This window comes from Macrotis lagotis, chromosome 3 (assembly GCF_037893015.1).
Source record: "Macrotis lagotis isolate mMagLag1 chromosome 3, bilby.v1.9.chrom.fasta, whole genome shotgun sequence".
In the NCBI taxonomy this organism is placed as follows: Eukaryota; Metazoa; Chordata; class Mammalia; order Peramelemorphia; family Peramelidae; genus Macrotis; species Macrotis lagotis.
In genome coordinates, this window is record NC_133660.1 from 120,880,050 (window position 1) to 120,906,917 (window position 26,868).

Sequence of the window (26,868 nt, forward strand, 5' to 3'; positions counted from 1 at the left end):
CTAGTGAAAGAATAAGGCTAGATTGAGAGATGGAAGGTATTTTTGACAAGGAACCCCCAAACCCCTTTATTTATATGTAAAGACAATGACTTGTCCTAAGTGACATGGGCAATCAATGAGAAAACTAAGATTCAAACTTGAGATTTTTTTGAAAATTCCAAAAGAGAAAAATAAACTTGACTGTTATGGCATAGATTTTAAAGGGCTGGCCTTGAGGCAGTTAGGTGATGCAGTGAATAGATCATTGGACCTGGAGTCACGAGGACCTGAGTTCAAATCTGACATCAGACATTTTTCACTTATCAGCTATGTGACCTTGGGCAAGTCATTTAACTCTGATTACCTCACATCCAGGGCCAGCTCCAATTGTTCTGATCATATCTGGCCACTGGACTCAGATGGCTCAGGAGAAAGTGAGGCTGATGACTTAGCACAGCACCCCCTCACTCAAATCCAATTCACTTGCTTGTCATGATCATCACTTCCCTGAAGTCATGGTCTTCTTCAAGAATGAAGGGCAAACATCATCATCAGAGTCAGAAAGAATTGGTCTCAAATATCATTTCTGACACATAGGAGCCATGTGACAGTTAATAGGTTACCTACCCTCTTAGTGCCTCCAGGAAATATTCTATGACCAAGAAATTCAAAGACAGTTTTCTCAATGAGAGTTCACCATATAAATGGAATCATGGGTTTAATCCCCATCCCCCCAAAATGAAGCATGATATGAGGAAAAGTTGTCAGGAAAAAAATAAAACAGTCTTATTAAAATATTTTTTAATTTAACTGCTTAAAAAGCTTTAAGAAAAATTTTTCCAATACATATGCTAACCAAATCTTTCAAAGGGACAGAGTGGGGGAAAAAATTACCAAGAAAAAAAATAAATCTTCTTTTTACATTTAAGTGTTAAAAAGGTTTTGAAAAATATTTTCAGTGGGGGAGGCTAGGTGGCACAGTGGATAGAGCACTGGTCCTGGAGTCAGGAGTGTGTGTGTGTGTGTGTGTGTGTGTGTAGATAGATACATAGATACATAGATACATAGATAGATATATTTCAATACATAGTCTAACCAAATCTTTCAAGGGGGAAGGGAGAAGTAATTATCACATAAGAAATGCAAAATATTAGTAATTTTTTTCCATTTAGGTGTTTAAAAAATTAAAAATTTATTTTCAGTACAAAATTTCACCAAATTTTTTCAAAAGTTAAGGGGAAAAGCAGAAACACCAAATTCACTTAAGATTACTAGAATTGTTTGAACTTTATTCCTTAATGAGCAACTATCTTTGAAGTCACTGGCAGTTTTCCAGATTTCAAGGTCAAATGCTAAAATATATGCAGAGAAAATAGAAGTCACTGGGAAGATAAAAAGAAAATGATAGAAACAAAAAATACTGGCTAATTTTCATTCTCCTAAAAGTCTCACTTTATTCTGACCACTGTGATCTTCAAACTATAGAGAATTTCTCCTTCCTTACACCCTAAGTACACAAAGTATTGCTCCCACTATTCTTGATAATAAGTTAAGAAGAATGTTCTCAGAGACTTTAGGGGAGGATAGCAGCATGACAATTAATACAGAGAAGCCCAGTTCTACCACATACACTTCAATAATGATCTTAAAAAGATATCAAATAATGGGAAGAAAAATATCATCTGGATCAGAGCTTCAATATAAGGCAGACACAAGCCACAAATGATGGAAGGAGTGTCTCAGGAGAAAACCAGAGCAAGTTGACAACTAATGCAACTATGATTGGGAAGGCACAGAATGAAGAAGTCATGACCACCAGCAGAATACTATAATCACAATTTCGGGATAGGCTATTCAAAGATAAACATACTAATGAATATTTGATAAATATATAAATCAATTCAACCATTCTGGAAAGTAATTTGGAATTGTTCAAATAAACTGATTAAAATATCAATGCCATCAATACCAGAGACTTCACAATAACAGCAACAACAAAAAACTTGGAAACCAAATAGATGTTCACAGATGAGAAAATGGTAAAACAAACTGTGATACATAAATTTCATGGGTTATTAATGTACTGTAAGAAATGATAATGAGGAGAAAAGTATGAGAAGATTTACATGAAAAGATGCAAAATGAGGTAAGCAGGCAAAGGAATATGCACAGTTATTAACTACATCAAAGTAAATGAAAAGAACAACTACCAAAAAATATCCAAGATAAATGTTAGAAAGTTATAAAAAATATGATTGGCCCCAAAGAAGAGATATGAAAAGAGATCCTGTACTCTACAGCTCAGGGTTCATGGCTATGGAACCCTACATTTTTCAATGTATTGATCCATTTTCCTGGTTTTTTCCCTCTGTCTCTTTTTCAAAACATTTTTATAAGGCAATTCTCTGACATAGCAGGAAGGATATAGTAGAAAAAAGTATTCATATGAATCTTAATTTAAAAAATACTCCTTTTTAGTGGCTATATCTTTTGTAATCCTAAAAACTATGCTATCAAACAAACATTTATTAAGCACCTATTACATATTAATCACTGTGAAACAGTATACAAAAATACAAAAAGAGATAAAAGACATCCTCTCACCTCAAGGAGCTTACAACCTAATGAGAGAATCAACTTGCAAACAAATACATGAGTATACACATATACACACATATGTATGTATGTATGTATAAAGCAAGCTATATGAAGGATAAATAGGAAACAGCAGGAAGACATGAAATTATAGGCATTTTAGGTCCCTTATAAACATATCTGAAAGGCTGTTTATAGGGCCAATTACTTAATAAAACATTATTGTATCTTTTCTTTCATTTTATTAGCCTCTAAATTTATTTTTATTTTGAAAAACACCCAACATAACCAATATTTTATTTCTTTGTAAACATTCATAAGTACAGGCAGAGTTAAGCACAAAATGTTCTACTGATTTATTTGTGTCCTCTTTTCCCCTGAAAAAAGACATCTCTTTTTTTCTGTCGCTGGTAATGATTCAATATTGATGACCTCAAGTTTTTGGATCAACATCACATTTATAGTTCTAAGCACTGGAAAAAGTTTATTTTACTTTCAAAAAGAAAACTCACCAAAAGAAGTAACAGAGACTCATACAAATGTTTAGTTCTTATAATGCACTGGGAGAGAAATGAATAAATACCTCTTGCAAATGAGCATCTTTCTTTTTAGCTGAAAGGTTCAAATGTTTATCCAAAAGGCTATAGTTCTTTTCTGTTTCTTTGTCAAACTTCTTTTTTTCCTCCTATAAATTAAAAAAAAGATAAAGACAATTAAAGAATTATTTTAAAAATCCAATCTACCACAGAATTGAAAATAGAAAACACTTGAAAACAAAGCATGATCAAAGACTATGAAGATTGCTGAAAATGAATTAGAGAACATTTATTTTTACTCAAATCTGGAATGATTTATCAGCTTGAAGAATGAACTCCTTACAACACTTTTTCCTTAATTTTACATGTGGGTCAGTGGTATTTATCAGTTCACCTTCCTTTCACTTAGACGTGAACATGATATTTCACTGTGGTATGGAGGTATGGCAGACTCATAGCACCTGGAGTCAGGAAGACCTGAATTCAGATCCTACCTCAGTCACTTACTAGTTGTGTAACCTTAGGCAAATGACTTAATTTCCATTTGGCTCTGTTTCCTCACCTATAACATATAGGTAAAATGAACACCCACTGTACTGGATTATTGTGAGGATCAATATTTTTAAAACATAAATAAATCTTAAAGTGATATGGCAATGCTAGCTAACTACTGAAGAACACCTTTTAAAATATACAGGATTTGCATTCTGTTAGTAGAGACAAGAGGACCAATTCCAACAAAATTTTTAAATATTCTTCTTTCTTAGAAACAAGAACTAAGGCTCTGTTCTACTTACAGGATTGCAAAATTTGGAGCAACAGAAGCTACACAAGACCTTGGGTGTCATCTAGTCCAGTCCCTTCAATTTACAGATTAAGAAACTGGAAACCATAAGAGATCATGATTAATCAAGGGCCATGCAGGAAGTAATAAACAAAGATAGGAATCAAAAACAGATTTCTAAGATTGAATCTCACACTGTTTCCTCTGAACTTATGGTCCTTACCCTTTGTAAAAGTGAATATACTGTACATTATATATTAAGTAGTCAATACCATTTATTAAGTGTCTACAACATACCTGGCAGTGGAAATGCAAAGAACCTGCCCTCAGAATGACATTAACAAAAATAATCTTTATGCAAGTATGGAAAAAGTAATATTGATTTAAAATGAAAAATGAATTTGCTGGTAATATGACCATAAGCAAGAATTTGACTTCTCTTATTTCAGTCTTTCATTTGTACAAAAGAGATGGTAATTAATAACACAAGTACCTGTTTTTTAAGGTTGCTATAAAGTTTTCAAATGAGATAAGACAAATGCTTTATAAAAATATAAAGCACAAATTTGAAATTATGACCAAATGGCAAAAAAAATGTGCATACCCTTTGATCCAGTAATACCACTACTGGGTCTATACCCTGAAAAGATTATGAAAAAGGGTCAAAAATCACCTGTACAAAAATGTTCATAGCAGCTCAGCTTGTGGTGGCAAAGAATTGGAGATTGAAGGGATGTCCATCAATTGGGGAATGGCTTAATAAACTGTGGTATATGCATGTGATGGAACACTATTGTTCTATTAGAAACCAGAAGGAATGGGAATTCAGGGAAGCCTGGAAGGAATTGCATGAACAAGATAAGCAGAACCAGAAGAACATTGTCCACCCTAACCGCAATAGGGGAGTGATCAACGTTAATGGCCTTGCTCATACCAATAGGGCAACAATCAGGCACAATTTGGGGCTATCTGTGATGGAGAATGCCATCTGTATCCTAAGAAAGAATTGTGGAGTTTCAACAAAAAAACAAAGATTATTACCTTTAATTATTTTCAAAAAAATTATCTTATTATGTCATTCTTCTATATCTCAAACTTTATGTTTCTTCCTTAAGGATATGATTTCTCTCTGATAACACTCAATTTGGATCAAGGTACAACATGGAAACAAAGTAAAGACTGACAAATTGCTTTCTGGGTGGGGAGGGAAGTAAGATTGGGGGGGGGGGGAATTGTAAAACTCAAAATAAATCAAATCTTTCAAAAATAAAAGAATAAGAAAATCTTCCTGACTCACTGTACCTGCAATACCCAGTTTGAAATACAATTAACAGTATACCAGAAAAAAAGGAATGAGTGAATTAATGAATGAATGGAAAAGCATTTATAAATGACTTATTTAAGATCAAGAACTATGTAGTACCTGAAATACAAGTAGGAAATTTTAAAAAAAAAAGAAAGAGAGAGAGAGAGAGAGAGAGAGAGAGAGAGAGAGAGAATGAGAATGAATTCATATTCTCAAAGAATACTCCCTCTAATTGAGGCAGATTGATGAGACACATAAAAAAGATCAGTGACAGGGCAAGTAAAAAGGTCTATTACTCCTAAGCATTCAGCAGAGAGGCCAAGATTAAGGTCAGTGGGTCTACCAGGTACACCAGTGGGTCAGACAGCAGGCCCAGAGGTCTGAAGAGAATAATGACTGTTCATGTGCAAAGATACTGAGAATATACACAACCTCATGGAGAACACCCTTACCATCTTTTTTTTTTTTAGGTTTTTTTTGCAAGGCTTGCCCAAGGCCACACAGCTAGGTAATTATTAAGTGTCTGAGACCAGATTTGAACCCAGGTACTCCTGACTCCAAGGCCGGTGCTTTATCCACTACGCCACCTAGCCTCCCCCTACCATCTTCTTTCTTGAACCTTTATTTGATATTTTTGCAATACATGCTGCCAGAGGGCAGAAGAGCCTATATGCCATTGCCAAATTCTCAGTGACAGAAATTATCCAGATATTCCCCAGAAACAACATTTAGATTTTCATTGAATATGACCCCTTTAAAGGATAACAGAAACAAGAAAGAACTGTTAAAATATAAAATAACCTGCCTTTTTCACAGCTGTTTACTCTGTTCAACTTATTATTGGCTTTAATAAACATTTAGCCAAGGCCAAGGAGGGCATTCTGCTCTTCGTGCTTTCAAAAACATTCCTTTGATTTTTTTACCCCGTGTTTTAACAATTCCAGGAATACAGAACACTCTCTTCCTAATTTTCAAACTTCTGCTTTCCTAAATTAAAATAAAAATCTATTCCAACCTTTCCTGGAATGATTTCTTTTTCGTGTGCTACCTGAGCCCTGATTTTAGTCCCACATTTTACTTTTTATTTTTCCTCTATCCCCCCTTTATCTAACAATGGGGGTGGGGGCAAAAATGGAAGGAGAAGGCAGGTAAATATTTATGATCTATATTTTAGGAAGTTGACTGATAACTGAGAAGAGATGGATTAAAGAGAGGAAAATCTTGAGGCAGAGACCATCTGGGTACTGCAATAGTTAAGGCATGAGGAAAGGAAAGCCTACATCAAAATAGTGGACTTGGACAAGAGATAAACCATGGAAAGAGCCTGGATAGGGATGAGGGGGAGAATGGGGACTTGAGATGTCACCTAAGTCACAAGCCTAAAGAATAATAAAAAGATTAAGAAGAGGAGAAAGTGATGAGTTCAGTTTGGCACATGTTGAATTTAAGCTGTCTGCAAGACATTCAGTTTGAGGTGTCTACTGTGCAGTTAAAAGAAGAAAGACTTTGGGGGGGGGTGATAAAAGACTAAGGTTAGATAAGTAGACTGGAGAATTAGCAGCCTAAAGATAGTAACTGAATCCAAAAAGGAGTTAATGAGATCAAGTGAAATGGAACAGAGAGACAAAATAAGAGAAGAGGGTCCAGGAGAGAAACTAAAACCAGGAGGTATGATCAGGGTAAAGATCAACAAAGAAGCCTAAGAAGGAATAGTCAGGAAGACAAGAGGATAACCAGGAGGCAACTATACTTTGAAAAACCTAGATGGGGGGGCGGGAATAAAAGGCCATAAACAGGTCAAGAAGGATGGATTGAGGAAAAAATAGATTTGGCAATTAAGAGATCATTGGTAAATTTGAAGAAAACGTTTGGGTTGAATTTTGGGATTAGAAGCTATAGTGTAGAATATTAAGAAGAGGGTGAGAGAAAAGGAATTGGAGGCCTCCAATGCAGGTGACCTTCTCAAGCACTTTAGCTCTCTGTGCCCCGCCCCACCCCCCAGCAAAAGGAGGAGATATATGGGATGATAGCTAGAGATGATGGATGGATTAAATGAGAGATTTTTGAGGAGGAGAGAGACATGGATATGTTTGTAGGCAGTAGGGAGTCAAAAAAAGTTGAGATATGTAAACATGAGAAAGTAGGGATGCTAGAGGCAATCTGCTGGAAAAGATGGGATGGAATGAGATCACTTGTGCATGTACAGGGGTTGGTCTTCAGAAAGAGACAGACCATCTCATTAAATGAGAGCATGAACAAGGAAACAAGCAAAATGCAAGTGAAGAAGGAAGAGAGAAGAGGAAGTTCTTTGGTCAACGGTCTCAATGTTTTTCAGTGAAATATGATACAGGGATTTCAAATAAGGAAAAGGGAAAACTATAGAAGATTTGAGGATGAAAGAAAAGATTTGGAAAACCTCTGTGGTGAGTCAATAAGATAAACGTAAAAAAAGATTAACTACTGAAGTGAGGACCTGTTGAGATTACATAATATAAATTTGGTTCTAGGAAACATTATTTTGTGACTTTCTCTAGATTCATTCAGCAACTCATGAGTAGGAGTAATGGTAGCAAATAAAGAAACTAATCCAGGACTGAGGGTAATAGTACGAATAGGCAAGAAACTCAAAAGAAGAAGTCTATAATTGAACTATCTCTCTAAAGGGTCAAGATGGGGAAAGAAAGACAATGCAGCCACTGTGGGGAAGATGGCCTGGAAAAGAATTAGGTGGTCAAAGGATTGGGAGTCATGGTATAGACAAAGAAGGTGGTTTACAGTTTCAAGGTAAAGGAGGAAGTAGAATGATAACAGATTTTAATTAAAAAGGAAAATTTCACAGTTTATAAACCTGGCATTTATGGGTGATGACAAGATCAAAGATATGACCATCTCTGTATGTAGTCAAGGTAGAGTGGAAGAGTAGGTCACAAGAAATCAGCATGTAGAAAACCTGGAACATGAAAATGTTTGAGGGAATAATATGTATACTAAAATACCCTAGTATGAGGGTAAAAGTTCAGAAAGAGTGAAAGATTATAAGCAACGAACCCACTGAAGAAGAATGGTAGTAAAAAAATAAAAGACAATATTTTTAAAAAATAAATAATTAAAAATTTTGGAGAAATTAAAAAAATAGAAGAAAGGGAGTCCATGTGACAAAAATTGCTGGGAAAACTGGAAAGGAGTTTAGCAGAAACTTTGTTAAGACCAATACCTCATACCATATTCCAGGATAAGGTCAAAATTGATAAATGATTTAGACACATAGGGTAATATCATAAATCAATGAAGGTAGCATGGAAAATTCATGCACTTGTCAGATCTAAAAAGAAGAGAAGAGGTTTTAAGTAAATAAAAGATATAGATCCCAAGAAGCAAAATGGAGAATTCTGATTACATGAAATCAAAAAGTTTTTGCACAAATAATGGAATCAGGGGCGGCTAGGTGGCGTAGTGGATAAAGCACCGGCCTTGGAGTCAGGCGTATCTGGGTTCAAATCCAGTCTCAGACACTTAATAATTACCTAGCTGTGGGGCCTTGGACAAGCCACTTAACACCATTTCCCTTGCAAAAAAAAAAAACCTAACCCCCCCCAAAAAAAAACCAAATAATGGAATCAAGATTAAAAGGGTAGCTGAAAACTAAGGGAAATTTTAGAGCAAATTTCTCTGAAAAAGATTCATTTCTCAAATATATATAGGAAACATGACAAATATATAAAAAAGAGCCACTTTCAAGTGACAGATGGTCAAACGAAGTAAATGGGCAATTTTAAGGAGAAAAAATCAAAGTTACAGTAATAATAATCAACAGCCACATAAAAATGTTCTAAATCACTACTCTTGAAAGCAATGTGCAAATTAAACTCTGAGATACTATCTCACACTTTTCAGATTGGCTAGCATGACAGAAAAGGAAAATGACAAATGCTGGAAGGAATATGGGAAAATTGAGACAATGATGCTCTGTTGTAGAATTATGAATTGGTCCAATCATTCTATAGAACAATTTGGAACTTAGTCCAAAAGGTACTAAAACCATGTAGACCCTTTGTCTCAACAAAAGTACTACTAGGTTTGTATCCCAAAGATATCAAAGAAAAACATTTATAAAAAATTGCTATAATTTTTTTGTTGTGGCAAAGATTTAGAAATTGATAGAATATCCAACAATTATGGAAAGATTGTACAAGTTGTAATATATAATTGTGATAGAATACTACTACTCTAGGAGAAATGATGAGCAGCTTGACTTTACAAAAACATGAAAAAACTTACATAAAATAATGACAAGTGAAAGGACTAGAACCAAAAGTATATTGTAGGGGCGGCTAGGTGGCACAGTGGATAAAGCACCGGCCCTGGAGTCAGGAGTACCTGGGTTCAAATCCGGTCTCAAACACTTACCTAGCCACTTAACCCCATTTGCCTTGCAAAAAACCTTAAAAAAAGTATATTGTATATAGAAACAGCAATATTATTGATGAAGGAAGATGCTATTCACCTCTAGAGAAAGAACTGATATATGGAAATGTATGATTTCATATATATACATATATATATATGCAAACACACATATGTGTATATGTATCAAATGTTGGCCTTCCCTAATATAGGATTGGGAGAGAGGAAGAAGCTCAGAATTCAAAATATAACATAGATAGAAGGATGGATGGAAGAAAAAAAGGAAATAAATAAATGACCCTCACTGAGTCTCTTCCCTCCCTCTCCCCTCGAAAAAGAAAAAATATAAATGACAAGCAAGATAGTTTCAAAAAAATCTGGGAAGAATTATGTGAATTCATGCAAAGTGAAGTGAGCAAAACCAGAGGAACACCATGCATGGTAATAGCAATGCTGTAAAGACAATCAACTGCAAAACACTCAGCTACTCTAATCAAGATGCAGGACAATTTTAAAAGACTCATGGTGAAAAATGCTATCCTATACCTCCAGAGAAAGAATTTTTTAACTCTGAAAGCCAATTGGAGCATACTTTTTACTTTGGGTTTTTTTTTTTGGTCTGCATTATTATATTTCATTATGACTAATATGGAAATATTTTGCATAACTTTACACATATATAATCATTATCAAATTGCTCATCTTCTCAAGGAGATGAAGGGATAGGAAGGAGAAAGAATCTGGAGCTTCAAATTTTAGAAGTGTGAAAGAAATTTACATGTAATGGGGAATTTTGTTAATGAAATAAAAATATATTTCTAAAAAAAAGAAAGGAAAGAAAGAAGAGTGTCCTACAAATCAGTAGACAACTACCAAATTTCTGATTGAGAAGTAAAGCTATAGAATGAGTGAACCTCAAATGAGGAGAAGTTAATGAGTAACTGTGATAGAGGGAGAGTGTGATGTCACAATGGGGAGCAAAAAAGAATTCCTACTGTTCCACGCCAATCAATGAGTTGGGGAATGTGTAAAGAGTTCAACTAGGGCTAGAGAGTTAGGTCAAAGAGGCTGTGTCATCAGGAGGGAGAGCCAGGTCTCAGTGAGAGCCAAAATATAAAAGGAGTGAAAAAGGAAAAGATTTAAAATGAAAACAGCTTTGTTACCCATGAAGTTCCTATTCCAATGGAAGGTTTAGACATCTTTAGAGTATGATGGTAAACCTTCAGGGAGTTAAAGGGAAGAGGAATAAGGGAATAGGCAGTGGGAGACAGAGAATGAGTACTGTTTAATTATCATTATATAATGACAGAGGGGTTCAGCATCTCTGGGACCTAACCAAATGAGAATTTATTATTTCCTATTATTAATATTTTATAATTATCACCATTGTTACTATTAATATCACTATGGTTGTGCACCTTCAGGATTTTAGGCAGCTCAAGCACCTGAGTAATGAGAGAAGCTGATAGAATATCATTTCCTTCTTATCCCTGAAGGCAGACTAGATGAAAAGAAGAGGGAGGAGGAAGGAGTGCCATCTCCTTGACCTCCACCAGTGCAGGAAACAGGCAGGTGATAGAATGGTGTCTTTCTGATCTTCTGCCATGTTACATTAAAAAAAAAAAAAACCCATTAACACTTGGCTCCCTCTTCCCAATTAAGAAATATCCTGAAACTGAAAGCTATGTCCCCTAGACTAACAAACAGATAAAACTCTAGTCCTGTATCCCCCTTTTCTGAAAAGCACAAGAAATGGCCAGCCAATGACCATTCCAACCTCCTGCTTCTTCTCCCTGAAGTAATTAAAGTCACCTTTGGAGAAGGGTAGGTGCAGGAGACAAGATGCTCAGATGGATCTATTCCCATCTCCCTTTGAACACACAGGATTGTTATACTTGAATTTGCATTCCCAGAGCTCGGCACAGTGCCAGATCTATAGGAAGTACTTATTAAATGCTTGCTGACATGAGGACTTACTGCCTCTGTTATCCTGGACATATCACTTCACCCTTCTCAGTCTCAGCTTCCTCATCTGCCAATGAGGTTAACAGAATGCCCAACTCCCAGGACTGTTGCTAGGATAAAATAAGATAATGTACACAATATCCTCTGCAAATTTTAAAGTGCTATATGAATGCTAATTATTATTTGTAATAACTTACTATCCTTTTGAAAGTCATTGCTTTTGTTGACTATATCAGGCATACATTAAAAACTGGCATGAAGGAAAGTCTTCACTCATCGCTGCTCACCTGAATAAAATAAAATTGTCTAATCAACTACATTCGAAAGGACTAATGATGAAACATGCTACCCACCTTCTGACAGAAAGATAATAGACTCAGGGAACAGAATGTAATAGATTTATTGAATGTGGCTAATGTAGGAATTAGCTTTGCTTGGCTAAGCATATTTGTTACAAGGGTCTTGATTTTCTTTTTATTTTATTTTCCAAATAAGGGGCAGAAAGGAGTAGAAGCAAGGGGAAGAAAATATCTGCATTAATTTAAAAAAGTAAGTAAAATTCACAAAAACTATTTGACATTTCTTAGCAAATTCATGACCCCTAAAGCTTATTAAAAAAGTGGAAATCACTTAAAATTGTGTTTTCTCTCAATTTCCAGTAAAGCACAGAATCAGAGGACCCAGAGATGCTGACATCAGCAAACAAAACACTTGACCAATTCAATAAAAGAATTATGTATGCAAAAAAATGAGATTAATAAGGATAAGTTTGGGAAAGTAACCGATGACATCAAGTCTTTGAGAACCAAGAATTTAGCCAAGGGACAATGTCCCACCCACTAAGTGAAACAGAATTACTTGCTTTCACACATGGAATGCCATAGGACAAATACCACTGTGTTTTGGCAAAGGGTCCTGAAGTCGAAGATATAATTACTCCTTCTTTCCTTCTAATCTTCATGTAATGAGGGAATACAGTTTGCTGAGCAGCAGTGAGCGCCCAACAGAGGTTAAACAGAAAGCACAATGTAAATGTCAGTATTGACAACAGCATATATTATAATGAGGTCACCCAGTATGGCTTTATGATTTTCCCCCAGCAACACCAGAGCAGAAAAAGAAGATGGCATAAGCATCCTCAAATAGGGAAAGGCAGGGGTGGCTAGGTGGTGCAGTGGATAGAGCACTGGCCCTGGAGTCAGGAGTACCTGAGTTCAAATCCGACCTCAGACACTTAATAATTACCTAGCTGTGTGGCCTTGGGCAAGCCACTTAACCCCATTGCTTTGCAAAAAAAAAAAAAAACCCTAAAAAAATAGGGAAAGGCAGTAATCAGTGTTGGCTCTAGAGATGGGTCACTTCCTATCTGTGTCACCTGGGGAAAGTTATTTAATCTCCCTGGGTCTCAATTTCCACTTCTATAAAATGAAGAGGTTAGGTTAGATTATCTCTGAGGTTCCTTCCAGTTTTAGTTTTAACTAATTTTTAATGGCATAGGGGAGGTTAAAGGGGAATGATGTTGGGGCAGCTGGATGGCGTAGTGGATAAAGCCCCTGGATAAAGTAGATAAAGGCCCTGGAGTCAGGAGTACCTGGGTTCAATTCTGGTCTCAGACACTTAATAATTACCTAGCTGTGTGGCCTTGGGCAAGCCACTTAACCCCATTTGCCTTGCAAAAACCTTAAAAGGGGGGGGGGTGATGTTATAGGATGCTAGCAGGAGTACTGAAATTGCTGATTCAAAAGTCTAAGCTGGGCAGAAAAGCAGGGAAAACTAGAGATAACTGAGAGAATGGAAGTCCATGGAGGGATAAAAGCTAGAGACAATAGTGAAGATGAAAAACAGGTTTTCAGTCTTTTCTAATCCTCCCACTCCAATAGTTGGTGCCCCTTTTTTCCTCAAATTATCTTGTATTTATCTATTTAATTACAATATATCTTGCCCAGTAAAAAAATAAGCTCACAGAGGGAAGAAAATGTATTTCATCAATTGAGTCTTTATATCCCCAATATTAAGTAGTGTTTTCCATAAAATTATATGTGGAAGACTATGAATGTCTATTGAATTACATTTACTGTGATTGGAAGAAAGAAAAGGACTGTGGTCAGAGAAGAAAATAGCAGATGCAAACATTAAAAGGTAGCAAAAACAAAGGGCAAACAACATGGTGCCATGAGTAGAAAAGCTGGATCTGGAGCCTGAGAAACTAGATTCAAATCTCAGTTCTGCTACATACTCCCTGGGTGATCCTAAAAAAAAATCACTTAAAATTCTTCAGGATTAATTGCTCTCATCTGCAAAATGAGAGGATTAGACATTAAGACTTCTAGGTCTTCTAAATTCTAAATATACAATCCTATGAGAATGAGTTACAAGCTATGATCAAAGTAGAACACTAGGAGATGGTGTTGGGGTGGTGATGGCAGTGCTGATAATAGCAGTGATGATAATGATAACTAAAATTTATATAGTGCTTATTATGTACAAAGGACTATGCTAAGCACTTTGCAATTATAATCTCATCTCATCCTCACAACCCTGGGAGATAGATACTATTATTATTCTCATTTTACAGATGAGGAAACTGAGGGAAACAAGAGTTAAATTACCTTCCCAAGGTTACATAAATAGTAAGTTTCTAATACTAGATTTGAACTCAGGTTTTCTTGCCTTCAAGCCCACACTATGTCCATTGTCCTGATTCAGGAAATAAGAGGCTAGGGTCAAAGATGGATGATCAAGACTGACAATTCCCCAAGAATGATGTCAGAAGAGGAAGGTACATGAATGTCCTGGAGATAAGGAGACTGTCTACAAGCATCAAGAGGGAATAAGGGCCCCCTAGTCCTTGGGATGGGAGATAAGAGGGGAGATGCTGAAGCAAATTATAAATAAAGCGGTGTCTTCAGAGGAAACATAAGAAGTGGACATCATGCTTTTGAAGAAAGTTGAAAATAAGAGAGTTTGCTTATGCAAGAATGAGCAATCCATAAAGCATTGTTTTGATTAAAAAACAGAACAAAACAAAACTGAATTTATATACTAATCTTACCAAATGAGAAGAGAGAGGCTTAAAAGTCAAAGTGATTGCCTGAGGAAAAACTGCTAAGTTAATGACGCGGTTGGGGTTTGAACTTACTTCAGATTCAGAGATCTTTCTACAAACTAAGGACAAAAGCTAGGAAGGACTGTGTCTACACTGGTCAGAGATGAGACTCCTAGATGAGGAAAAGATGAAGTAGAAGGATATTGGGTTATATTTAGTAATTACAGAGAAGCTTTAAAAGAAGGCATATAAGAGGCTGAAAGGACACACACTGGGCCCAGGAGGAAAACCAATTAAGATCCCAACTCAAGTGCTGAGTGATGACACATCATTCAAAGTACTCCAGGGACTCTGGTGGTGTGGGGGAGGATGTTCACAAGTCAAGAGGCCATCACCCCCTTCCAACTCCATCTCTCTAAACTATCTCTATTAGCAAACCTGTTCAATCTTCTAGTTTCAATGATCATTTTTGTTTAGGTTTTTGCAAGGCAAACAGGGTTAAGTGGCTTACCCAACCACACAGCTAGGTAATTATTAAGTGTCTGAGGCTGGATTTGAACTCAAGTACTCCTGACTCCAGGGCCGGTGCTCTATCCACTGCGCCACCTAGCCACCCCTCAATGACCATTTTTACGTAAAGAACCCGATCCCATCTGAAGTTTAAGACCGAGCTACAACTCTAAATTTCCTTCTGCCCGATAAATGTCTTCACATCAGATATCTTATAGCAACTCCAAACCTAACATATTCCTCATAATATTAACTGGTTAATTTTAAATTCTGCAAAAATTTAAGTTACATATATATATTTATATATATTTTTATTCCTATGTGGGTATGTACATATATATTTTTGCACATATGTGTTTATTTGTGTATATCTAAACACACATAGGCATAGGAATGATCCAGTAACCCAGACCCTCTTGTTCCTTTTATAGAAGCCTCCATCTCCCAACTGGCTGTATTTCTTTCTGGAATGTCTTCTCTCAAGTCCTCTATGTCCTGATATCCTCTAACACTCAGATCAAATCCCACCTTCTACAAGAGGCCTAAGATCTTCCTCCTCCTCCCCCACTACCAGGAGAGGAAGAGGCGGTATGTAAGGCTTTAAGAAAGTATAGGATTTTAAGAAGTATAGTGGAAGGAAGGAAACTACAATGGACCTAAAGAAACAACAGACTCATTTCTTGTTTCCACTGCATCTTGTATGTATATGGCTGTTTATATGTTGTCTCCTCCATTAAGATGGGAGCTCCAAAAGGGCAAGAGCCCACTGCTTTGACTTCTCTTAGAGCATCATCCCTTAGAGCCTGATACAAAAGTGATTACAAAATAAAACTTAACTAAGAGATAGTGCAATGTCATTCTTTTTCTCAAAACATTTTGATGGTCCTCTAAGGTCCATGTTAACTTGGAACTCAAAGACTTCCATAGTCTACCTTCTCATCCTCCTCCACTCTTTACATACTCTGGCACATACTACAATGGCCTGTTCTCAGCCCACCAAATAGTCCAAGTTTTAACACCCCTGCTTCTCCATGACTTCTCCACTATACTTCCACTATACTGTTAAAATCCTATGACTTAAATACTGTTTCTTCTTCTTCAAGGCAATCCCTAAGCCCCAACCCTTCTTGATAACAATCTTTCTCTTTCAAAAGCCTTCTAAATTAACTTAATTGCAGATCATGGAAAATAGAAGGATTGGACTTGGAATCAGGAAGCACTAACTCTGATCCACAATTCAAACACTGGCAACTATAGATCCCTGGACATGTCACTGAATCCAGTCTGTTTTCCCATTCATAAAATGGGCAAAATAGAACTTCTAGTATCTATCTCACAGTGTTGTCCTGAGAAAATATACAGTGGGAACAGCACTGATTCTGATGTGATCAAAACCAGATTCAAATTGGCCTCAAATATTTACTACCTGTATGAGCTTGGTGAAGCCACTTTTCCTTGAATCGTAGTTTCCTCATCTGTAAAATGAGGAGGCTAGTCTGGCCTTATATATGTATGTGTGTGTATCTATATTTATATCTATATCTATATGTGTGTATATATATATACATATATATATAGTACTTTCCAGCTATAGAGTGCCCTAAGATCCCATGATCTTTAAACAATACTGAAATATGAGTTATTTATACCTTTCTTATACAATATTAATACCCTTATATTATTCCTAATTACTCTTTATAATCTTACGTTATTCTGTATCATGTTTCTTTGGGTAGATCCATCCATTCTCCAAATAAGATTGTAAGCTCCAGGAGGGCAGGCACAATTGTTTTCACTAGAGTTTTTATTCCTTCTAGAGCCTGGCAGGATATTCTCCACATAACAAATATTTAATACAAGCTTGTTGAAAGCAGTTGAAAGGATGGAACAATTCCAAGACTTCTGCTTTTGTTTTTTTGCTTTTTTATTTAATCTTGACAATATCCCATTAACAGAAACCACCTTGTCAGCAAAAGTCAAGTTTATGTACTATGGCTCCAGGCACTGAAGAAATCATGATTAAAAACAGAACTGAAACAGATAGTAGAAAATAGTCTCAGTATAAAAATGAGAAGGACATTACTAGATGGGACAAAGGAGAGGGAAGGGGATGACTAAAATTGTTGATATTCATGTGTGGAAAAACTCCAGTAAGGTCATCTGTTTCCCTACCCCATCTCTCTCTCTCTCTCTCTCTCTCTCTCTCTCTCTCTCCTCCCTTGCCAAAATCATTTAATCCTCATGTGAAAATTGAACATGGGTCAGATATCTGAGGATGCAGTAGAATGGAATGGGAATAGCCCTGAACCAGGACCCAGGAAAAATGGTTCTGATGTGATCTACCTACATGTCCTTGGCCAAGACAGCAAGTGTCTCTAGACCTCCATTTCCTCATCTGACAAATAAAAGTTTTGGACTACAAACTCTAAGGTACCTCTCAATTCTAAGTCAGATTTTAAGGGTTCAATGCAGGCCAGTTAGCCAGAAACAAAACAACATTTTTTTTCCTAAACAAATCAAAGATATTTGGCTTCACAAAGCAATTCAATATTCAGATTCTCAGGCTATCTCTCTAGTTCCTGGGAATAATCTTATTTACTCTTACAATGCCACAAAGTTTCAAATATGAGAATTATTATAGGGTATTCTAGCATTAAAGTAGTCCCATTCTTATTCCATCATCAACTCTCTTAAACTAGCCTTCTTAGTGGAGAAAGAATCAATTCACTCAGAGGTCAGATTGGACAAAAAGGTTCTCTGAAGTCACTCTAACCTGTGTAGGAAGGCAGGCCAGAGGGAAAGCTGAGGAAGCAAAAAAAAAAAAGAAAGTAAACCAGGAGTCAGATTTACAATTCAAATAGAATTGTTTATTTGCAGAGGGCTTTGTGATAGCTCTCTGGCAAGTATTAACTTTCTCATTAAAGGGAGACTGGGCATTTTTGGCAACAAGAGTGAAAGCTAGAAGACAAATATCAGAGTTATTATAATACAGTGGGGGAAAAAACAAACTTGAGAACAAGTATATGAGTTCAAATCCTGTCTATTCCACTTATCATATGTGGGACTCTGAGCAAGTCCCTTAAACTCTCTCTGGCTCCATTTGAGTAAAATGAAAGGTTGAACTAAATATTACCCTCCACCTGCCTTTCTAGCTCTAAATCTAATCTATGATCCTATAAATGCATACACAGAAAAAAAGAATTTCATTAAATTCAACTGAATGATGGACAGAATGAAATATATTCAATTTTTAAAAGTCACTCTAGGGGTGGCTAGATTGCACAGTGGATAGAGCATGGGCCCTGGAGTCAGGAGTACCTGAGTTCAAATCCAGCCTCAGACACTTAATAATTACCTAGCTGTGTGGTCCTGGGCAAGCCACTTAACCCCATTTGCCTTGGAAAAAAACTTTTAAAAAAAGTTACTCTAAGTCTTCATTTGTATGAGGGCTATAGATATTGACTATATATTTGGAATTAGATGGCATCTCCTACTTAATAGAAAATAGTATTGAATGCAGAGTCAAAAGTTCTGTGTTCAAATTTGAACTCTGCTGCTTACAACTACACAATTTTGAGCAAGACACTTCACACTTCTCTGGACCTCAGTTTCTTTATCTGCAAACTCTACCATCCCTTTGAGCCCTAGGAGCTTTTATATTTGTATTATTTTAAGAATAAATGTTGAATTAAAAGAAATTGGAACTCTGATGAATTCAATGATAAATAATCCAGAAGATAACTAAGAGTGAAACATATCTCTTTAATCTCAAAGGAGAGATGATGGAGTGAAAAGTAAAATGGTGCTTATATTGTAAGATATAACCAATGAACTGGATTTTTTTTTTTGCAAAAGCATTTAAACTTACTATAATGGAGCGTTTTTGATGAGAGGAGTAGGTATTAAAAAGTAGTAGAGAAGGGGCAGCTAGGTGGCCTAGTGGATAAAGCACCGGCCCTGGAGTCAGGAGTACCTGGGTTCAAATCCAGTCTCAGACACTTAATAATTACCTAGCTGTGTGTCCTTGGGCAAGCCACTTAACCCCATTTGCCTTGCAAAAAAAAAACCTAAAAAAAAAGTAGTAGAGAGCTTTTAAAAAACATCAATAAAACATTTTTAATAGATTCAGTTGTTAGATATAAAAGATTTGTGATGATTACACAATCTGAAAGATAGCCCCATGTTTATATTTGTATTCAGTACTTCAATCTAGAAAAACTCCTAGTTTTCTATTCTTCTAAGAAATGTTGATGGTCCAGTGGATAAAGTCCTTTCCATGAAGACAGGATGACCCCCCAGGTCAAATCTAGAATCAAACTTAATAATTGTGTAACCCCTGGGAAAGTCTCTTTACATATATTTGCCTAGGTTTCCTCCACAGTAAATGGGGATAAATAATAAATAGTACCTACCTCACAAGTGTGAGGATCAAATGAGATAATGTTTGTATAAAGCAGTTAGGATAGTGATTGGAACATTATAAAAATTCTTATTCCCTTCCCTCTGAGCAAGTTAATACAAAAATTTTAAAGTAAAATGTCTTGTCATTTCCTTCTGCAATTAATTTTATAAATAAGAAAACTGAGGCAAACAGGGTTACATGACTTTCCCAGGGTCACACGACTTTCCGAGGGTCACACAGCTAGAAAGTATCTGAGACCAGATTTGAAGTCACAAAAATGAGTCTTCTTAACTCCAGGCCTTGTGCTTTATCCACTGGGCCATCCAGTTGCCTCTCATCCATAATAAATATAATTTATTTAACCCCACATGTGATACAGAAAAGGTGACAGATATTACACCAGTGGGATAAAATACAAAACCAAGATTCCAACTATCTGCCATTGTTAAACAAACATATATCAGGTTACTCTCTGGCAGTGGCAGTAAACATGCTTAAATGGTGGCCAGATCCCCAAATGGATCAATAGATTCAAGTCATTTAAAACAGTATTCCCTTTCATACTCTGAACTATTTTTTAAATTATTAAAACCTGAATGAAGGAAAAAAAGATGCTATTTTATTTTGAGGTTTACTTAACCCCATGTATGTAAAGCAATTTGCAAACCCCAAGATATAAATAGATTTCTTATTAACTTCATCGACATCTTCATTAGCCTTGATTCATAGTTAGGAGCCTTTTCTAAAGATTAGTTCTAATAGGCGAAACACATAAACTAGTTTTAGAAATGTAAAAAAGGCAGCACAATATTGATTCTGACTGTCCTTCCTGGGAATAAGTTTTTGCATTCAAGACTTTCATATCCACCCCAAAGAGAGAAAATTCCCACAAATTGTAAAGCAGGAGCTCTCCAAGTTTCCAATGTAGGTAAACCAGCATTATGAAATAGCAAGGCACATTCTGTTTACAAGTACATTCCAACAAGGGACAAACCTTTACAGCTCCAAGCTTCTCTTTCCTGAATTTTTCCAAAGGCTTAATCAGGGTCTCCGTTACACTTAATGCCTAAAGAACAAGGGTGATAACAAAAGGGCAGAGTGTTAGATTCCCACGGAGGAAGAAGCAAGCATTACATTACCATCCACCCCACCCAGAACTCAAGTGAATAACATAATTAAGAGTTTCATCTCATTCTGCCAACAACCAGACCAGTCTCAGCCTCAGAAAGCACAAAAACTTTTATAAGGGTGGTAAAGGACGACAAGAGTGGAGGGAAACTTGACTAAAATATGCAGTATTACTCTTTCCATCCTTCAAGAGAGGACTTAGAACTGTCTCTCTCGCAACAAAGGGGTCTATCATATATATCAACAAAACACTTCTGTTTGAGATGTCCGCCTTCCTCTGGAAATTTAAATTTGTCACATTCCTTTTTTTAACAATCAGATTAAATTATGTATAGGCTTGTAATTGTGACTCAAGTTGCAACTCCTGCACTTCATTAATTAATACAACGGCTCATTCCACCCAACAATATTTCATAATATATCAAGAAAGAATCTGGCATAGTTCATTGAGGGCTGACCCAGGTCTCAAGAAGACCTGCATTCAAAGCCCATCTCCAATACTTATTACCCTTAATTAAATTAATTTAATTATTGAGCAAGTAGCCCAATAATTCAGTTTCTTTATCTTTGAAAGTGCAGATAATAAGTAAAAGTTGTTGTGCCGATCTTAAGGCCTGTGGTGAGGCTCATGTGAGATAATATGTGTAATGCACTTTGTAAACTTCCAAGTACCAGATAAATATCTATTATTAGCAATAGGCAAACTCTCCCAAAGAGGAAACACCTTCTAACAATGCAAGTCATCATCTACTCTGCAACTTAACAGCTCTAGAGAATTTCCTAACAAAAATAAAATCACGAGCCCATTCCTATGAATAAAACATGTTATTTATAAGGTAAACAAAAATATTAATATGCCTACAACATTATGTGGTTGATGAGGAGGGGAGGGTCACATCACACTTTACTCTCATCTTACAACACCAGGTTTACAACATCAAAAGGGAATATATATATATATATATATATATATATGTATATATGTATATATGAAAAGACTGGCCCCAAAATAGCATCTCCCAACAATATCAATTTAGAGACCTTGTTCAAAATGATGTAGATCATCTAGAGAATAAAAAGGACAAAAATAATGACAGATCCTGCTAGATTCGATTCAATTTGCACACAAAACTTGTTAGAAATGCATTCTTATTTATAAAATAATTTATACCTATCCTTGTTTTCAGTGACCTTCTATAGATTCAGCAGCCATAGTAAGAGTTGGCTTGTTTGTTTGTTTTTTTTAAAGTAGAGAGATAAGACTTCTGGGGAGGTCAGGGCACTCTGGAAAGATATAAACACTTCCTGATGTACCAAATAATACTCTGTATTACTTCCTTGGACTATGGCATAGTTGGACCAATAACATTAATAAAGTCTACTTAAAAGTAAATATTATTTGTACCATTCAAGCAGCTTGGACAGATCAGGTTAAAGTTATTATCCTCAATATTACTAACATTATTATTAGTATCTTAAAGTTTGCAAAACATTAAACATAGATCATTTCATACTAACCTATTAACCTATAAAGTCTAGTCAACAAATCAAATCAACAAACTTTTATTAAGTATTTAGTATATTCCAGGCAGTCAGGTAGTACAGTGGATAGAGCACCAGGTCTACAGTCAAGAAGATTCATCTTTTAGAGTTTAATCAGGCTTCAGACACTTACTAACTGGGTGACCCTAGGCAAGTTGCGTAACCTGTTTACCTCAATTTCCTCAATTATAAAACGAGCTGAAGAAGGAAATGAGAAACTACTCCAGTATCTTTACCAAGAAAACCCCAAATGGGATCATGAAGAGTCAGATACAACTGAACAACAAAAATTTTATAGGCACTGGGATAAATTCTGAGGCATTGTCATCAACATTTTACAAATAAGAAAACAGACACACACAAATTCAGTGACTTGCCTATGGTCATACTGTTAAGTGTCAAAAATGACATTTGAACATAGGTCTTCCTGAATCTAAGAATATCTACTGAACCACAGTGCCTTTCAAAATGAAAGAGATGCTAAATCTCCCAATAATTTCCAGTATCTAAGGGCAAATGGGTGGCACAGTGACTAGAATCCAGCAGATGGAGTTAGGTGGATGTGAGTTGAAATCTTGCCTCAGATTCATTTTTTGGTATGACTGATCTAAAAACCTGAAAACCTTTCCTCATCTGAATATATTTGTGTGTAAATGTTATGTATATATGTATTTTATATACATTTTATACAATTAATATATATCATTTATATAATAAATTATTATATATTTAAATATAAACTGTATATATAAGCATATACACACTTTCATATACATAAACATATATGTGTATATTGCAGTCCAAGAAAACTGTTTTATTTCTCACTGAAATGTTGCAGTACCTAGCTCTCTCTCTCTCTCTCTCTCTCTCTCTCTCTCTCACACACACACACACACACACACACAGTGCTGTGATTTAGGAGACCTGGCGTTTGGTTCAGGCTCTGCCAACTTTAGCTGCTGTCCTCTAGACAGGAGTTAGTGGAAGAGTCAAGGCTACAGCCAGTTGGATGTATTGTTAGATTGTGAAAGTTGGCTGGTTTTGTTATACTATGTTTCTTTGTTACAAGAATTTTGTCCAGCTGGATGTGAGAGATAGAGTATCAGAAATGACTGCTTTTTTAAAAATAGCAATAAAACTTTTAAAAGAATTATGCAATGTTTTGAAAAGAGGAAAGGCTAGCAAGAAAAGTGCAGTCAAGGAAGAGGGTGGGTGATAAGGACATTAAGAGCAATAGCAGTAGGACCAGAAAAGGTGAAACAAATTCAAGATTTCCAAAAAGGCTTAATGTCCAGATCTCACCAGGGACCCTCACAATTGAGGGAATTTAAAGAAATCCCTTATGTGCCCTGGGTCTGTTTTAGTTTCTGTAAAATAAGGGTGTCTTTGGTCCTTCCAGTTCTAAAACAATGAATGACATCTGAATCACTCAAATCTTTCTTTAATACATTTCAATATTTTCTGCTTCCTCCCCTGAAGAGTTCCTCAGCTAGCTCCTTGTGGAATGCACATGAGCCTAGGCTCTTAAAGACTGTATCTGTACAGTCTAAGCTCTGTCCCACCAGGCTGTCTGCTTGTCATCCACAAGTAGCCCCCCAACTATGCTTGGGAAATCTCTCACACTGGCAGCTGTGGCAAATCTACAAAATGAAGACAGGTTTGGGATCTTAGGTCAGGGGAACAACTACCCACACTAATGAAACCACAAGTCCTTGAAATACTTAAAGATCTGCTTATTCTTAACAAATTGATGTTCCTTGAGGGCACTGAAAAAGTTTCTGCTACCCTTCCCCCTTCCTAGCACAGAGGCAGCTTAGAAGAGTGGACAGTTAAGTCAGGGTTCATTTCCTGCCTTCTGACACATGGCAGCTGTGTGACCCTGGGCAAATGACAACATCACTCAGTAAACCAAGAGACTTTCTAAGGATATGGGTTACAGAATGGAGACCAAGCTGCAATTATGGAGGAAATTCATCAAGAGCACCCTCAACCAATAAAATCATTGCAAGAAGGGTAAAATAGAGAGGAAGGGAAGGAGGGAAAGAGAGAAGAGGGGGGGGGGAAGAAGGGAAAGGAAGGAAGAGAAAGAAAGGAGGGAGAAAAAGGGGGGTCATATAATTAGCATGGATTAGAAACAGAATTTGAACTCATCTTTCCGACTTCAAGTCCAGGCTCCATCCACTGTGCCACCCAATTGTCCAATAAGGCTGACTGTGAATGGTTTTAAATGAGGAAGAAGAATTTAAATAAAGGTATTTCTTTTCATCTAAAGGCAATGGAGAGCCACTGAGTCATCTTGATAGGTGAAGACTGCACCTAGCCTTTTTCACTAGAGGTTGACAATGCAACTTTTTTTTGTGGTTATCGAGAGATATTTGTTTCTCTTTTTTTCCCTCATATATTTGAGGAGAGCAAGCAATAGTATCCTCAACCAATCTCTGAACTTTTAAAAATCCCAAGATATTTAGATTCATCTTTCCAATACAATAAAAATATTCACTCAGATGATGAAATGGTTCTCCCAACTATTTTCATTTTGAAGCTTACTGGTTTTCTTCTGCACTCTTTACAGCTAGCAGCTCAATCAGATTCTCATTCAGAATTCTCATTTGAATGTCTTTTGGAATTCTTCACATAAAGACAAATTTAAATAATATGAATTTATGAAATGGAAAACTGTATTTATGTCTCATCACTTTCTTCCATCCAAGGGAAATAACTACCTCAAAGATTGAACCCAAGAGAACAAATAATTTCAAACTTATTCACACCCAATATCTCCTTCACTCCTGTCTTACAGAGAGAAAAAATTAAAAAGATTGCTAAGCAGCTATTTTTTATGATAGCTAAGAACTGGAAATGAGGGAATGCCCATCAATTGAGAAATGGCTAAATTGTGACATATATAGTTGGAAAGGAATATTATTATGTGATAAGAAATGACGAGCACAACAATTTCCAAAAAAAATCTGGAAAAACTCACATGAACTGATACAGGGTGAAGTGAGGAGAACATTGTACACAGTAATATCAATGTTATATAATGATCAACTGTGAATGACAACTATTCCCAGCAATGCAACAATACAAGAAAATTCCAAAGGACTCACAATGAAAAATGACATCTCCAGAGAAAGAACTGATAGCATGTGAATACAGATGGAAGCATACTATTTTTCACTTTCTTTTTCCTTTTGTTTTTGAGTTTTTGTGCACAAAAATTATTAATATGAAAATATTTTACTTGATTGTACATGTATAACCTAGATCAGATAGATAACCCTCTCAGGAAGGGGGAAGAGAGGGAGAAGGGGAGGGAGAGGTAATTTGGAGCACAACACTTAAAAAATGCTAAAACATTTTTACATGTAACTGGGAAAAATATTATTTAAAATTTTTTTAAAAATATTCTATCTTTGTACTACCTGACTCCAATCATACTTTCTAGCCATCATCACTTCCTTTTCATGTAGCTTTAGTCTCTCCTACCCATGGGCTCCTCTGTGTGGGTAGGTGTGTGTGAATACACATGTTCAGGTACCCCCAAAATTATTTTTAAAAGTTTCTCTTGACCTTTCTACCTTATATAACAGCCACTGTTCCTTCTCTAATCCCTTTACTACAATACTTGTTTCAAAATTTGTCTACACCCCAGACTTATGTTTCACATTCCCCTTCATTCTCTTTTAGGTCCTTAACAAATGGGTTTTCCCCCCACCTTTCTACTCAACTTCTCTAAGGGTCCAGCCTTTCTCATTATCAAGTCAATGACTTCTTGTCAATCCTTACCCTATTTTTCTTCTCTAAAACATTTCTAGTGCTGACTACTCACCACTACTAGATCTCCCACCTTCCTTCATTTTTTAGCAACACCACCCTTTATTGGTTCTCCATGAATGAATAAATGAATGAATGACACTTATTAAACATTTATTTTTGCACCAAACTATGAGGATACAAATGGAAACAATGAAGACAAACTCTCAAGCAGTTCACACTCTAGTTGGGACTGTAACCCAAAATAGAAAGTCCAGCTATAGGCAGATGGAAAGATCAGAAATCCTGCATGGGCTATGGTCATGTTCAGACATCCTTAAATCATATCACTAAGTGAAGTGACCACTCATATTGCTCCTCTATTTTTGTTGCTGACTCCTCATCTTTCTCATGTTGGAAGGCTTGCCCACGAAGTTAAATTCATTCTCCTCCTCTTCAGCATTCTAGATTCTCCAAAATCTAGTGGCATACTACTTGTCCAAACTTCATCGATTCTCAATCTATAAAAGTTCTCTCTTTATTTCAACATTTTCATTTATTAAGTCACTTTTAAAGCCTCAAAACAAATGCCACCTCCCTCAGAAATCCTTCCCTGAGAGGTTATGAGCCCTGAGTAAATCTTACTGTCAACAGATTTGGCTCAAAGTGGGGAAAACATATATTCCTAAATGAGTTTAGAAATTTATCCTATCCTACAAAGAAGTAAGGGGGAATGGGAAAGAAAGGAAAAGGTGAAACTGATAAAAGGAGAAAGTAAAAAATAAAGGTAAAGTAAAAGTGAAAGCTTAAAAAAAGTAAAGTAAAGGGAGAAAAGGAGAAGAAAAGGGAAGAGGACTGACAGATGGGAGGACAGATTCAGAAAGGCAGCAGTTAGAAGGAAAACCATGGTGAGGA

General features: G+C 36.2%; 1 protein-coding gene and 1 long non-coding RNA gene across 3 annotated transcripts in view; one reads left to right on the top strand and one right to left on the bottom strand.

The window, feature by feature from the left end:
* Positions 1 to 26,868, bottom strand: part of ARHGAP10 (Rho GTPase activating protein 10) — a 355,007-nt gene that overhangs the window by 199,729 nt on the left and 128,410 nt on the right. For both annotated transcript variants that reach the window (XM_074229165.1, XM_074229164.1), the window contains exons 4-5: positions 20,522 to 20,593; positions 3,158 to 3,259 (exon numbers count right to left, since the gene is read on the bottom strand). In XM_074229165.1, coding sequence (XP_074085266.1) covers positions 3,158 to 3,259; positions 20,522 to 20,593 — 174 coding nt within the window. The remainder of the gene's footprint in view (positions 1 to 3,157; positions 3,260 to 20,521; positions 20,594 to 26,868) is intronic.
* Positions 1 to 26,868, top strand: part of LOC141517803 (uncharacterized) — an 84,437-nt gene that overhangs the window by 38,172 nt on the left and 19,397 nt on the right. The window contains exon 2 of the long non-coding RNA XR_012476988.1: positions 12,065 to 12,118. This is a non-coding gene — a long non-coding RNA (uncharacterized LOC141517803). The remainder of the gene's footprint in view (positions 1 to 12,064; positions 12,119 to 26,868) is intronic.